This window comes from Lampetra fluviatilis, chromosome 4 (assembly GCF_964198595.1).
Source record: "Lampetra fluviatilis chromosome 4, kcLamFluv1.1, whole genome shotgun sequence".
NCBI classification, from domain to species: Eukaryota; Metazoa; Chordata; class Hyperoartia; order Petromyzontiformes; family Petromyzontidae; genus Lampetra; species Lampetra fluviatilis.
Genome location: NC_136278.1, coordinates 28,297,005 through 28,312,707, shown reverse-complemented (window position 1 = coordinate 28,312,707; position 15,703 = coordinate 28,297,005). Strand labels below are relative to the sequence as shown.

At 50.3% G+C, this 15,703-nt stretch overlaps 1 protein-coding gene across 1 annotated transcript in view; it reads left to right on the top strand.

Moving 5' to 3' along the window:
• The window catches only part of LOC144931346 (protein odd-skipped-related 1-like), a 29,940-nt gene extending 14,576 nt beyond the window's left edge, over positions 1–15,364 (top strand). The window contains exons 2-4 of the mRNA XM_078855148.1: positions 10,705–11,193; positions 11,251–11,524; positions 15,188–15,364. Coding sequence (XP_078711274.1) covers positions 10,761–11,193; positions 11,251–11,524; positions 15,188–15,308 — 828 coding nt within the window. The 5' untranslated portion in view covers positions 10,705–10,760 and the 3' untranslated portion in view covers positions 15,309–15,364. The remainder of the gene's footprint in view (positions 1–10,704; positions 11,194–11,250; positions 11,525–15,187) is intronic.
• The last annotated feature ends 339 nt before the right edge of the window (positions 15,365–15,703 follow it).

Below are 15,703 nucleotides of genomic sequence, written 5' to 3'. Positions count from 1 at the left end.
CTTCTTTCGCACCGTACGTAGCCCACCACGCTAATCGCAGTTGCGGGGGGAGGGGGGGGATGGCAACACACGAGACACAAAACGCTGTTCTAAAGAAATTAGTTTTTACATCTAGGCACAAGCCTACTATGTACAAGACAAAGACAACCCCCTTCCTCCTCCTATCCTGGAGCCGTATAGGTTGTTGGGGTGAGTGCTATTGCCAAGACAAAAGTCCCCCATATAGCCTGAGTAGACTGCTGGGACAAATGCTGTTAGCGAGCACCTACAAAGGCCGGCATGGCACACGAGGGGGTGGGTGGGTGGCCAACACCACGCCCGGCCGCCTTTGTCTCCCTAGCGGCGATGTTTACACATCGCACCAGGTACTCATTTGAGGCTGAGTCGACCTAGGGGAGGCCCAATACCAGTTCAGATAATCGTCACTGGGTGTTGGCCGTGAGCGGGAATGGAACCAGGGTCGCCAGGTTCGTAGCGCAGCGCGCTAACCGCTACATTACCGCTCCCCACCTCTCCATCCATACCATATACATATACACACACACATTCTTAACCTCTCTAATTACACTTTATAAATAAAACAATTTCAGCTGCCGGGAAAATTAAAAAAACCTTCATAATTACATTATCCGACCGACTGAGCTTTGTTTGTTAAATGTAATACTAAACTGTTTGAGTCCAATGCATAAATCAATACACACTGCTATTCAGCGTACAATGCGTTTGACATTCAAAACGCAACGCGCCGTATTGGTTTATTAAAATAATAATGATGATTATCATTATTATCACGCGTGTCGCCTTTGTGAAAACACCGCACACACGCCTCTCCTCCATACGCCTTTCACCGTGGGATGGTGAGATTATCATCCTTCTCCACGTTGGTCAAGCGTGGGCTGGCGATTGATCGATGGATCGGTAGACTTTAGTTTTTTCCACCAGTCTCTCGTTTTCTCAAGACCTGAGTTCACAAGAGGCAACGGACGCAACGCAATGACAGCCCCCCCCTCCCCCCCGCGACTCTCCCGTCAGAGAGCGGCAGCCGTGAGATTTTGACCCGCGCGCTTCTCTGCGAATGGACTTTGAACGGTTCCCCTGTTCGCGATCGCGACGGCGTTGCGCCTCCACGCCTGTTTCGTGCGTCACTCTATGTTGAACTTCTTTCGCACCGTACGTAGCCATTCGTGATAATCGGAGGTGCGGGGGGTGGTGGGTGGGGTGGGGTGTGGTGGGACGATAAACTAAACGCAAAAAGCGGTTCGAAAGAAATGTGTTTTTTTCAATCTTGAAGATTTCAAAGTGCGTTGCCCCAGTGGTTTCTTGCCGACCAGCGTGGCGAAGCACGTGGTCGCGAGCGCCATCGACAGCATCGAATTCCATTCTCCGTCTACTGCTGCTGCTGCTGCCTGGGGAATGCCTCTCAAAGTCTGTCCGCCGACCTGTGCAAGACAGGGCACGCGCGGCATACGCCATCAGATGGTGCGCGCGCGCGCGTGTGTATGTGTGTGTGTATGTGTGGGGAGCGGTGGTGTAGTGGTTAGCGCGCTGCACTACGAACCTGGCGACCCGGGTTCGATTCCCGCTCACGGCAAACACCAGTGACGATAATCTGAACCGATCCTGGGCCTCCCCTAGGTCGACTCAGCCTCAAATGAGTGCGGTGTGTAAACATCGCCGCTAGGGAGACAAAGGCAGTCGGGCGTGGTGCTGGCCACCCACCCCCTCGTGTACCGTTCCGGCCTTCATAAGTGCTCGCTAACAACACCTGCCCCTACAGTCTGTTAAGGCTATACGGGGGATCTTTGTGTATATATATATTTCATCGATGAGACTAGATAAACGCACGTGCAGTCACGCGTGGGCCAGATACGATGGTCGTGTAAAGGTCGTGATAGTGGGTCGCTCTAAGAACGGTGGCTGAAGCGGTCAGCGCACCGGGCTACGAGCTTTCGATCTTGGGCCCAAACGGCCAGCACCAGTGGCGAGTTCGAACATATATCTGGACCTTGGGGGAGGGAGCCCTTCCATCCAGCAGCGGATGGAAGGGCTGTACAATTAAAGTGTTCTTATTTCTGACCGAAGCGTAACGTCATCGATTATCTATCCGCTTGCCTTCGGGTGAATCCGATTCCCGATCTGAGCGGGGACGGCTCCCATCAGTGGCGAATTGCACGCGATTATCTTGAACCTGCGTCCGACACCTATCACCAACCACCCCGCACCGACCGGCGTGGTGAAGTATGGTCAAACAACCCTCGAGGAGGAAGCCTTCGTCCAGCAGCGAATTGACAAAGGAGGCTATAAATTGACCCCCTTTTCGTTTGTAGCATATATAAGTAAAATAATGATAGTAAACTAAACTTAAATGTTATTTTTGTTTTCTACGCACGTGCGTTCGGCCGAGCTCGCCTGCAGTTCGCGAGGCAGTCGACAAACACAGCGGCAACAGACTGTTGGGGCAAGTTGCTGTTAGCGAGCAGCACCTATGAAGTCCGGCACGGCACACGAGGGGATGGGTGGCCAACACCATTTCCCGGCCGCCTTTGTCTCCCCAGTGGTGATGTTTAGACACCACACCGGGTGCTCGTTTGAGATTGGGTCGACCTAGGGGAGGCCCCGTGACCGGTTCACAAAATCGTCACCGGGTGTTGGCCGCGAGCAGGAATCGAACGTGGGTTTGCCGGGTTTCGCGGCGCTGCGTAGCTCGCGAACCGCTAAAGTGGCCAACATTTCGTGGCGAGTAATTTATCTGCACCGCGGGGAAGGAAGCCTTCATCTAGCAGCGCACACGCCGTGGCACATACTTGTTTCACCACGTCAGCGCGTGCTGATATTTTCTGCACACGCCACCACCACCACCACCACCAACAACAACAACAACCACCACCACCCGGCACCCCATCCACGTCAAAAAAATGAGTGACCACATTTATTTTTTGTTTTGCAACACACAGCGCGTGTATGCGGCTTCGTGTTTACCGCGAATTTATTTCCACAATTCGGGCCATTCTCAATGCCAGTAATCATCCACCGATTCGTATACTGTATTACGGGTCTTCAACCCCGTTGGGGGTTTGTTTAATCATACTTAACCATGCTGCCTGATTCCTCTGTAAGTGAACATTGTATGTTGTTGCTGTTGTTCTGTTAACGCACCAGGGATCTCCCTCGCGAACTTTCTAGCTGGGTGACAAACCAACGTTGGGCTCTTCGAATCGATTCGGTCAATTCGGGTGGGGTTGGAAGTGCGGTGACGTTGACAAGCACACGTCCACGTATCACTCGCCACCGATGTGAAAAGCTGCGGCCGGGATTCGGGCCCGGGGTCTTGCCGAGTTTAGGAGCGCAGTGCGCTAAACCACAACGCCACTCCGCTCCACCCGGAGCGAAACTTAACGCGTAAAATACAAACGACTCAACTGACTCCGCTGTTTCGTTTTGCGTTGCCGCGGAACCAGTAAGTCCGGACTATGTCTGTGCGTGTGTGTGAATATGTGTACACGGAGGAGCGACGCCCACAACAACGAGCGGAGCGCCGGGCGGATAAAACACAGCAAGTTGGCATAGTAGGGGAACACAGGTAGTGCATCGGCCAGTCGTCTCAGTCAGTCGACCCGTGGCACCTGCTGGGTCTGCCCCGTGACCTCCTGCCAGCGGACGTTCGGCATTTCACGTGGCCTCAACGTGCACATGGCCTGGCACAAGCGCCGTGGTGACGTCACCGCCACTTAGTGGCGAATGGCGATTGTTGTTGTTGTTGTTGTGTACACGAGGGGGTGGATGCCGGTCACCCACCCCCTCGTGTACCGCTTCGGCCTTCATAGGTGCTCGTTAACAGCACTTGCCCCAACAGTCTGTTAGGCTAAACGGGGGGTTTGTTTGTGTGTGTGTGGGGAGCGGTAGTGTCGTGGTTAGCGCGCTGCGCTAGGAACCGGCCAACACCAGTGACGTATATCTGAACCGGTTCTGGGCCTCCCCTAGGTCGACTCAGCCTCAAATTAGTTCCTGGTGCGATGTGTAAACATCTAGGAAGACAAAGGCGGTAAAGCGTGGTGCTGGCCACCCACCCCCTCGTGTGCCGTGCCAGCCTTCGTAGGTGCTCGCTAACAGCACTTGCCCCAACAGTCTGTTAAGGCTATACGGGGGGTTTTTGTATTTGTATATGTGTGTGTATGTAACCCGGCGACCTGAGTTCGATTCTCGCTTACGGCCAACACCAGTGACGTACATCTGAATCGGTTCTGCGCCTCCCGTAGGTCGGCTCAGCCTCAAATCAATACCTGGTGAAGTGTATAAAAACATTGCCACTTAGGGAGACAAAGGCGGTCGGGCGTGGTGCTGTCCACCCACTCACTCGTGTGCCGTGCCCGCCTTCGTAGGTGCTACTCGCTAGCAGCACTTGCACCTTAGGCGCACACGGGAGCACAGACGGGTCCAATGTGTGTGTGCGTAAGTGGGGAGCGGTGGCGCAGTGGTTAGCGAGCACACTGCACGATGAATTTCCGTCTCGCTTTAGTTCTATTCGACCGCGGCTAAACTTCCACAAAAACAATTATAATCTCAGTTGCTGAGCACAGGCACGAATGCCCAAAAGGACGCCGAGCGGCCAGCAACAGACAGCACCATTAACAAAGTTGTACTAGATGAGAACTCGCACGTGAACCGCTGCACGTGTATCTATGCCGTGTATCTGAACCGAGCAGACGCATGGACGAGATCACGCGCGGGTTAATGCAGTTCTTGATTCCTTGCAAAAGGTATCTGATTGGCGTTTGAACATCTTAGCACCAGTTTTATTGCCAGAAAGATTAAAACTTATTCTTTTTTTCGATAAACTAACGCGATACATTCACGACTAAATCGGTTTACCTAGGAGGGGAATTTTTGTTGTTTTCTACACGTGCCAATTTTACTGCCTTGCTAGTTGATGAGAGGCAGCGTTATTACTGGACACACATATATATACACACACACACATATATAACGCCGTAAGTAAAGTTTGTGACTTACGCGCGCGTCGGTGTTGATCAGTAAAACCACGAGAAAATCAACAACAACAACAACACACGACACGCAAACAACCACCGCCATTGGCCACGTCACTGATCATGGAACTTGCCTCCAGGTCACGTGGCTTGCGCACTTCGGTGCCACGTGGTCTTGCGACAGCGCCGGGTGTCGTGGGTCAGCTTGGCCGAGTGACAAAGCTGCCTTGTGCATCAACCTGCGCTCCCCACTGAGCCACCCCTTTGCGATGCTTTACCTGCCCGGCGCCCCCCCCATTCTCGCTGTTGGTGAGCGTCGCTTTTCTCCCGATGTTGTCTCGTACGCACGTTGAAACTTCTTTCGCACCGTGCGTGGGCAACCGTGCTAATCGGAGGTGCTGGGGGAGGGGGGGGACAACAAACTAAACACAACAAAAGCAGTTCTAAAGAAATTCGCTTTCAACTTAGATTTACAAATGTACAGCTCCAATGGCTTCCTAAAATCGGAAGGAATTCGATTTGAGCGTTCCAGACGGCTGCAGAAGCGTTTTTGAAAGTGCGCCATGCAATGACCGTCTTCGTTGTTGATAATTGTTTTTTTACCCTTTTATCTGGCAACAAAACTGACACCTTTTTTTGTTGCCAGATAAAAGGGTAAAAAACTATTATCATATTTTGCTACTGGCAAATGAGGTTCCAATGGCGTCTTCGTTGTTGTTGTAAGAGTAATAATTTACTTGATTATCCAAGAGAGCCACACTGAGTCGTACACGAATCTTTTTCAGGAGGTTCCTGATGCTGCACTGGGTTTTTATTGTCAACAAGTTTGCAGCCAACTAATGACGAGTTGTGTTTATATCATTATACACGTGTGTGAGGGAAACCAGAGCACCCGCAGAAAACCCACGCCTTGCACGAGGAGGCAACGCTCTATCCCCGCAGAGATGGACACAGACGGCAACTCGTCCACTTCCCAGTCGTGCCCCTTTTTTTAATCCTTTATATTAAGTTCACTTGCTTGCTTGCTTGCGCGCTTACGACCGTGCAAAATTTTCGGTCGTTTTTTCACCCACTTCCCGTGATCCAATCGAGCTGACATTTTGCACACAGACTCGTTGTGCGTGACAAATTATTTTCGTGAAAATTTTTTTCCAAAATTTTAGGAAAAAAAAATATTCATATTTAATTTAAAACACCAATGTGATAAAAATTGAACTCTTACTCAAGAAAAACAGAAATGAATAATAAAATAAAACCGATGTCACGCATATAAAGGATTTACAGTGAAAAACTTTGTTTTTACGGGTTTATTTTTTACACCATTGGAACCTCATTTGCCAGTAACAAATATGATAATTGGTTTTTTACCCTTCTATCTGGCAACAAAACTGACACCTTTTTTTACAAGGAGTCATGTTTGCATAGACCACAATACTTGCAGTCATAATGCAAACAAAAAACATAACTCTGATAATGTATGCACTGTCCTTGAAGTTGATTGGTCCACACCCGAGACAGCTTTCCTTAGAGCCTAGTCTCACATGGGTTGGACCAGATGACGCCGAAAGGCGCACAACTCAAAGACAATGCACCATCAGAGTATGAGAGCTCGGGGTAAGCATTTACACCATTGGAACCTCATTTGCCAGAGTTGTATATGGCACCTCCTCGACTCACATGGGGAGGGAGTAGCCTCACACCGTGGCCATGCGCAATGGCGGAGCCAGGATTTTCAGGTAGGGGTGGCAACCCCTCCAGAATTGAAAAATTATAGAGGAGTTGTTAGTAAGTAACAACTTGTTCCTTGCGTTTTATTCGACGCGTGTGCGGCGATGGCGCAGCCATCGATCGAGGGTCGAATCTGAACCGCGTTGTGTGATCAGCATCGCGCTCGCTGGAGCTGTATGATGCCTTCAGGGAAGTCGTGAGCTGTATACGCAACTGCGCACAATTATGTGAGTCACTTATAGCTGCATTGTTGTTACTTATTGCCAATTATGGACTCTGATTATTGTCCTATCATCTCATACAGTCCCTGGCACGTAATAATATGCTACACAGTGGAAGTGGGGGTCGCAAAATACCGATTTATTACTAGTAAACCCCAATGATCCGATCGAAAGTAGGGATTTCGATCGGATCATTGGGGGGGGGGGGGGACGTGCCACCCCACCTACCCCCAATGGCTCCGCCAGTGCCCCGTGCGTGTGATCCCACAACCCTCGCTGTCGCCTCCATAGCGCTGGATTACAAGCGACCACACGCAGCAGCGTAGCCACCACCACCACCATCACCACCCGGGAATTGAACCTGAGTACGATCAATGGGAATCTTCCACGATCCCAAGCACCGACAGAGCGCTTAAAGGGCGCTTGCTTCCTGCTGCTTGACAGCGCCCTTCAACAAGCGCCAGAAGTCATCACACAGCGCACGTGGCATGCTCTTGATGGCGCCGCGGCGGCTATGAGATGTTAACTACCTCGCCTGGTGTGCAGGAGGTCGTGGGTTCGATTCCGACCCTGACGCCTGCTGCTGTATATTTGGAGTTTGCGTGTCTCTCGCTCTCATCATCATCATCACGGTGGCTAGGAGATGTTAACTACCTCGCCTGGTGTGCAGGAGATCGTGGGTTTGATACCGACCCTGATGCCTGCTGTATATTTAGAGTTAGCGTGTGTGTCTCTCTCTCTCATCATCATCACGGTGGCTAGGAGATGTTAACTACCTCGCCTGGTGTGCAGGAGATCGTGGGTTCGATCCCAACCCTGACGCCTGCTGTATATCTGGCGTTTGCGTGTCTCTCTCCCCACAGTCGCGTGAATTTTTCTCCGGGTCCTCCGGTTTTGCCGAAACGTGCGTTTAGCGTATTCGTCTGCTCGAAATGTCCACGTGATGAGCCACTTTGTTGAACTATCATTCGCGATCGCCAGGTCGCTTCTGAAAAAGAACCAAACAGCTCAGTGGGCCTTAACTGGTAAAATACAAGTTTCGTAATAGTTTATTAATCGGCAGCGGCGGGGTTCATCTTTCTGGTTCTTTCGGTAAAGTCACGTAGAATGGAAATAATAAAATAATAAAAATAAAACATAATAAAATACAATTCTCACGACGTTTCGGCCACAACGCAAGCAGCCGTCCTCAGGTGAAGAACAGGTCTGTCGGAAAGACAGCATCTGAATGACACACTCCAGGCTTGGAGCGACTATTTAAGCTGGGATGGAGGGGGGAAGGGCGCCTTGACAAAATAATTTGCATATCAAGAGGAATTTAGCATATTTATGGGAAATGCAGATATGCGATTGGTACTACTTGTGAAATGCGTAGGAGGTTTGGCCAGGGGTTTAAAGTCATTATGCCCGTGCATTATGCAGGATTAGCAGCATCAAAGGGAGGAGATAGGGGTAGCATTAATAAAGGGAAGGAATGTTAATAGTATGTAGCTGCAGTAACTAAACCACCACGTAAACAACTAAAGTATATACTACATAGTATCATCAGTTGTTATTCTTCTTCTCTGCTTTCTGTGGGCTTTAGCGTCACACTCTTCAACAAAACACCATCAACTGGATTTGGCCAAACGTATCGTCTGAACAGCGTGACTGTTGAAGTGTTGGGAACGGGATATCGTATTTCGATTCAACGAACCTCCGCACGCAATGACTCATTGCCGGTCCGAGGTTCGAAACCAAATCGGTTTTGAGAATATACAGCACCACGTCCACGTCACCTTTTGGAGACTTGAGGTTACTAATTTAGTTTAACCCATTGTCTGCTTTTACAGCAGTGGGTTCACTAAGGGCTGTAGAACTCCCACGCAGACACAAATGTTCGTATACCAAACTCCACAGATGAGGGTTGCTGGTCATACTTCACCACTCTGTTTGGGGGGGGGGGGTAGCAGGCACAGAATCGGTCCAGATAATCATCACTCGCCACTGGTATCAACCACGGCAAATAATATAATTCAGGCCGCCCGATGTCTTAGCGGAGTACGCTCATCCCTGCGTCACCGGTCAACCCTTCACCTATTTTCGTTTCTTTTTATACCACATAAACTCACAACGTGGTCGCAAGCGTCCTGAACGTCAAGAGCCTTTATCTGTCCCCAATCGGTCAGGATTAGGAATTAATAAACGCGGTATTTGTTGATGCCAAGATAAGTAACACGCGGAGCTTCGATAGGACGTGATTATCACCGCCGCTGCTTCTCGTACCACCGCAGATATACAGCTGCATGTGGCGCACGAATACACAGCCCCAACAAACATTGCAGCTATGGTTATAGCGAGGTTGGGAAGTTAACCGCAAAAGAGGAGGAGGGGGGGGGAAGAGGCGAGTGGCGGAATTGGCAGGACTACATTCACAAAATATTCTTCAACGAAACCGCATTGACACAGCGTTGTTGAAGTATGGTTACAGAAAAAAATAAAATAAGCCCCACGGTCCGTACAGCATTAGGGAGGCTCTCGCTCAGCAGTGGATTGGCAAAGGGTCGGTTGTTACTTTTGTGCGCGTTCATTAATGCACGAGACGTTAATGTAAGATAAATTAGTCGGGGGGAGGGGGGGGAGACACGGGTCAAATGAAAACGCCATGCAAAAACAAACGCGTTTAATACGGGATCCATTAAATAAATAAGGCAACCAGCCTGCCATTGTTACAACAGCAACAAATGCTAAATGTAAGGCAAACTAAAATATAGAGAAATCAAAACAAAACCCCATAACAACACGAACCACACGACTAAATACCTGTGACGTAACGCGTAAAACAACCATCACAAATTCAGACACATTCACGTGCAAACGCCATCGCATTTAAATCCCACTGCACTCGATGTTTTCTTTCGCTACGCTGAACTGTGCTTCGTGGCGTTGATCGTTGATGGGGTGCGCATGCCAATAACACGTGGATGTGGCAAAGCGGTCGCATTTGTTTGAGAGAATTACACTCTGCAGATGAGACCCCCCCCCCCCCCAACGTTTGGAACCGAGTTCATAGTTCCCTTCCTTGGTGGCATATCGATCGATCGATGTGGCAATGCGCTGTATCCATCCTCGAACCTGCGTGCCTTCCCGATATGCGACGAGATGAAGCGCATCTCCGGTGATTTGGTCTCCGCACAGAGCGATCCACTCGGAACACGGCAACCAAGAAGATGAATCCCTGAAGTCACAAAAGCTTTAAATCGAAACTTCAGAGGGTTGGTGGTCCCAGAAGCGAACCATCGAAGGCGGACTGCGAGGTGCAATGCTCGTGATGTGTTATGCGCAAAGCGCCGCTCCGTGTGAGATGCAGCGACGAAATGTTCCCCGCAGTTGATTGGATTGTTTATTTTTTATTTTTCTTAAAACGTTACCTGTACGTCAATTACAGGGCTGTGAGATGCGATGATAGCTTGTGGGGGGGGGGAGAAAGGGGGAGGGAGTGGACTTCATACATCGGTGGATTGTCCACGTCTGATGCTGCTGCTGCTGATGAGCTGACAACAATCCTGATGATGATGATGATGCTAATGATGATGCGAGACCTCACTAATGATTATTACTATTACCGCTGATGTATGCCACTGACACCGTTGCGAATGACACCGCCGATGACACGACCGCAACACACGCGTGGACACACAAAGAGCTCGCATCGCAGCTCATCGAATTCCTCCAGCGCTAACACACATTCTGACATGTGCCTACATACACACTCACGCACACACACACAGGCTCGCCGGCGCGAACCTGCTTCCAGCTACCCACGCCGCCGCCGACCCCTTTGGCCATGGGGAGCAAAGCGCTGCCGGCCCCCATACCCATCAACCCGGCGCTGCCCTTCACCGTCAACTACAACCTCCTGCAAGCGGTGGGCGCCCTCCCTCCGGGTCTCGAAGCGCTCTACGGATTCGGAGCCTTGCAGGGCCTTCACCTGCAGCAGTGGACCCTCGGCTACCCGCGCCTGGCCGCGGCCGCAGCGGTGCTTCCTGAGCATTGCGCGGTGCTCGAAGGACGCTTTCCTCTGCCGCTCCTGCCGCTGTCGCCCCACCACCACCATCACCATCACGCCATCTCCACCTCATCCTCCTCCTCTTCCTTCCACGCGGACGACAAACGCCACTCGCTGCTGGCGCGCAAGGAGCGGCCCAGGTTCGACTTCGCGAATCTCGCGGCGGCAGCGACCCGACGCGAAAACCTCGAGGAGGAGAAGAGGCTCAAGAGCGCCGCGCTTGCGGGAGGGGGAGGAGGAGGTGGGGGAGGAGGAGGAGGTGGTGGAGGAGGTGGGGGAGGAGGGGGAGGAGGAGGGGGAGCCGCAGTGGCGACCGTGGTGATCGGCGTCCCAGCGATCCAGAACAAAGTGGGGCACAAAGCGACGCGCGGGCGAGCGCCCTCCAAGGCGAAGAAGGAGTTCATCTGCAAGTTCTGCTGCCGCCACTTCACCAAGAGCTACAACCTGCTGATCCACGAGCGCACGCACACGGACGAGCGGCCCTACACGTGTGACATCTGCCACAAGGCGTTCCGGAGGCAGGACCACCTGCGAGACCACAGGTAGGACAACGCGGCTCACAGGCGCACTCTCGAAAGCCGTGCCACCTACACTTGCATCTACACACACACACACCTGAGTGGATTGTCACCTACACGCCCCTACAAGCACCTACACCAACGCTGCGTGTCACCCACGAAGACAAAAGATGCCCCGTGTAGCCTGTGACAGACTGTTGGGGCAAGTGCTGTTAGCGAGCGCATGTGAAGGCCGGCACGGCACACGAGGGGGTGGGTGGCCAACACCACGCCCGGCCGCCTTTGTCTCCCTAGTGGCGATGTTTACACACCGCGGCAGGTACACCTTTGATGGTTCCACAGTCCCCATCACGTCACGGCATTGCCCTTCACACAGCAGTATATTGACAATGGTCTGTGCGTTAATTAAAGAGATAATATCACCCGCATAGCCCCTAACACACTTTCGGGGGCAAGTGCTGTTGGAGAGCCCATATGAAGGCCAGCATGGCACACGAGGGGGTGGGTGGCCAACATCATACTCAACCGACTTTGTATCCCTAGTGGCGATGTTTAGCACACCGTAACCAGGTACTTACTTGAGGCTGAGCCGACCTAGGTGAGGCCCAGAACCAGCTCAAATAGTCGTCACTGTTGTTGGAGTCGAGTCGCCGGGTTCGTAGTGCAGTGCGCCAACCACTGCACCACCGCTCCCCACAAACCACCGCGCCAGCCCACTCACGCACACTTCATTTGGCAGCGTGATTTATATACAGGGTTACTACTACCAATACTAATACAGCACCGATTCTCATCGCTCTCACCCTTGCACGTGTCCGCCGTGGAGTTGGCCAGACTCACACCGCGTCGAGATTGAGAGTGTGTGCCATTGTGTTCCGCTAACATCTCGGGCTTCCAACCCCCTTGTGTTCCGTTCTGTTGACGATCACTCGAACTTTTTATTTTAAATATATATTAGCAAACAAAAAATTCAAGGAGTAGGGATTAACGTGTTGCCAACATTGCAATTACGCTTTTCAAACACCTGTCTAAAAACCCCTTCGTTAATCATGCATGAGTCATCCCCTATAGGCGTATTTATGATCAACGCTCAACCAAGCCATGCGGTGCGGCCCATGCTGTTGTTGACAAAGAGCACGCAACAACAACAACAGCAGCAGCAGCTGCTGCCGCTGTGCGCGATGGCTGTGCGCACATTCATTCAGTCGCGCTCTCGCTAACCACGTTTAGAAACGAGAGCGCACTTGACAACGCCATTAGGGGCGTAACGAGAATATTAACGGGAGCGTAGCACGGAAGAAAATTGGTCCCAAAGAACCCATAATAAACCTGAATGATGGATTGAAAATCCCGGTAGGCTCATAAAAATATATAACATACAAGGCATATACGGCAGTGGGTTACTGGTGGCGCTGCTGCTGCTGCTGCTGAAAGCCCAGCGTTGCACGTTCCGTTGCTGTTGGATGACGGCTTCGAATTGAGAAGGAGTCGAGTGGAATGAATCACGAACCTCAAACGTTCGACGTGGGTGACTACCCGCACAGCATATACATATATATGTGTGTGTGTGTGCGCATTATTCTACCACTGGCTACAATTGTTTCTCTGTTGTTGTTGTTATTACACTCGATATATGAAATCAATTATACGGCGCTGTCAACATAAAGTGCGCCTTTTTATAGTTTAATACGTTTGAAAAAAAAATAACGACGAGTGGCGCATGTAACATATGGCGAATGTGCTTTTTTGAAGATGATCTTAATTTATTTAATAATACGCGTTTAAAAAAATAAGTATAAGTACTTGTAACCAAATGATTGGTCAATGCGCATGTGCACGAAAGGAAAACATGTTGATGCGTGTTTTGTGGACCTGGTATGTACTTACCTGCTGGTGTAAGGGTATGTTATGGGTCAGGCGAGGCGCTCAAGGCAGATGAGGAACTGAGTTCCAGTCGCGCAGTTAGAGTGCAGAGCGCAAGGGTGGCTAGGAGATGTTAACTTCCTCGCCTGGTATACAGGAGGACGTGGGTTCGATCGCGACCCTGACGATGCCTGCCGTATATTTGGAGTTTGCGTGTCTCTCTCTCTCATCATCATCACGGTGGCGAGACGTTAACTATCTCGCCTGGTATACAGGAGGTCGTGGGTTCGACCCTGACGCCTGCTGTATATTTGAAGTTTGCGTGTCTCTCTCTCATCATAAACACGGTGGCTAGGAGATGTTAACTACCTCGCCTGGTCTACAGGAGGACGTGGGTTCGATCCCAACCCTGACAATGCCTGCTGCTGTATATTTTGAGTTTGCGTCTCTCTCTTCCCGTGGTCGCGTAGATTATTTTCCGGGTCTTTCGGTATTCCCCTCCACATTTAGGATCGTGCGTTTCGAGTATTTGGCTGCGAAACATTTATACGCGATAAGCCACTTCGTTGAGCTGTCGTTTGTGAGAGCCAGGTCGCTTTTTAAAAAGAGCGAAATAGCTCAATGGGCCTTACCTGGTAAAATAAATAAAACTAAATATAGTTTAGCTTCAGCATGAATGTAAATGCTGATTGTAGTCAGAGTTAAGCACATTCAGATTTAATAGAGCATGTTTTTTTTCCTGGACAAACAACCCGATGCATAGCCCGCCTCAAAGAGTTTAACACGTCAGCTTTCGCGACCAATATCACAAGAGTCTTGAGACCCAAGTGATGCTTTCCTTGGAAAACTAAAGCAGCATTATTAAAATGATAATAATTAGTTTTATTTAACAACCACTCACGCAGAGTACATTTATAGAGTTATTCGCAGCTGTCGAGTTAGCCACACGTGCAACATAAAGTCATTGGAACATCGGGTTATTCTATTAACTTCTACATTTAGAGAACGTCATCAACCAGGCTATGCGTTAACTGTGTGTTAGCCGACTCTCTGCGTTGCATTGCATTATTATTTTATTTCTTTTATTTCTACGTGACTTTACCGAAAGAACTAAAGAGTAATTCCTGCAGTCACGAAAGCTTCAAATCGAGTTTAATTATATTTGTTTGAACAAATCACATTCGGTTATTTAATTTTTTTCTAATATTCGAGCTCATTTCCATCAACATTCATTCGTGATGCATGAATTATCTTTATAAATTAATTTAAGATGTTTTGTTGTTGTTGTTGTAAAGTTCACAGTTGTGTCATCCTTGAACATTCAACAATTACGTTTCGTCTCAATTCATTTATTTATTCATTCATTCGGGATTCTTGGTCGAGTTTTGTAAATGAACAATTCGAGGTGACCCCGACAGGAACATGACCAAACATCGATATTAACAATGCTCGTAGATAAAATAGTAACTTTAAGAAGAAAAAAAAACACTTGTAATCTTCTTCTTCATCTTCTTCTTTCGTATGGCTGCCGATATCGACGCAGAGTTCACAACCACCGATCTTGACTCGACGACCATTTCACATTCACGTGCTCCAAGCCAGACAAGCGCGCCAGGAGTGATATCACTGTGACGCCACTGTCAAACTAAGCGAAGGAACCCTGTGTGCGCGCGTGTGTTGCGCACGCATGGCGAACTTCCTTCTCGCCGCACGTATGCGTCCCCGACCTTTGGGGAGCACCCCGCACGCTGAGACGCCTCGGACGGAGACAGCGGACGTAACTTATCGTGCGCGTCGCGCTCCCCTTGACGTCCGCGCGCGCAGGTACATCCACTCGAAGGAGAAGCCCTTCAAGTGCCAGGAGTGCGGGAAGGGCTTCTGTCAGTCGAGGACACTGGCCGTGCACAAGACCCTTCACATGCAGGTAAAGCCGTGGCCCAGATGACACGAAGCTTCTGAATGCCGCGGCGAGTTTAAAACGCAGCGGCGAGGTTGTTGACTGCCTCGCCCGGTATACAGGAGGTCGTCGGTTCGATGCCGAACCCTGACGCCTGCTGTATATTTGGAGTTTGCGTGTTCTCTCTCTCTCTCTCCCCGTGGCCACGTGGAATTTTCTCCGGGTCCTCCGGTCCCCCCCCCCCCCCCCAGCTCCGCATTTGGAATCAACTTGCGTTGAGATGATTTGGCTACTGCAATACATATCCACGTGATGGACCGCTTCGTGAAGCCATCATTTGTGATCCACAGGTCGCTTTTGATAGAGAGCTCTGCAGCTCAGTGAGCCCTACTTGGTAAAAATAAAACAAATAGTTTCTCTTAGTTTATTTAATACGCGCGCGT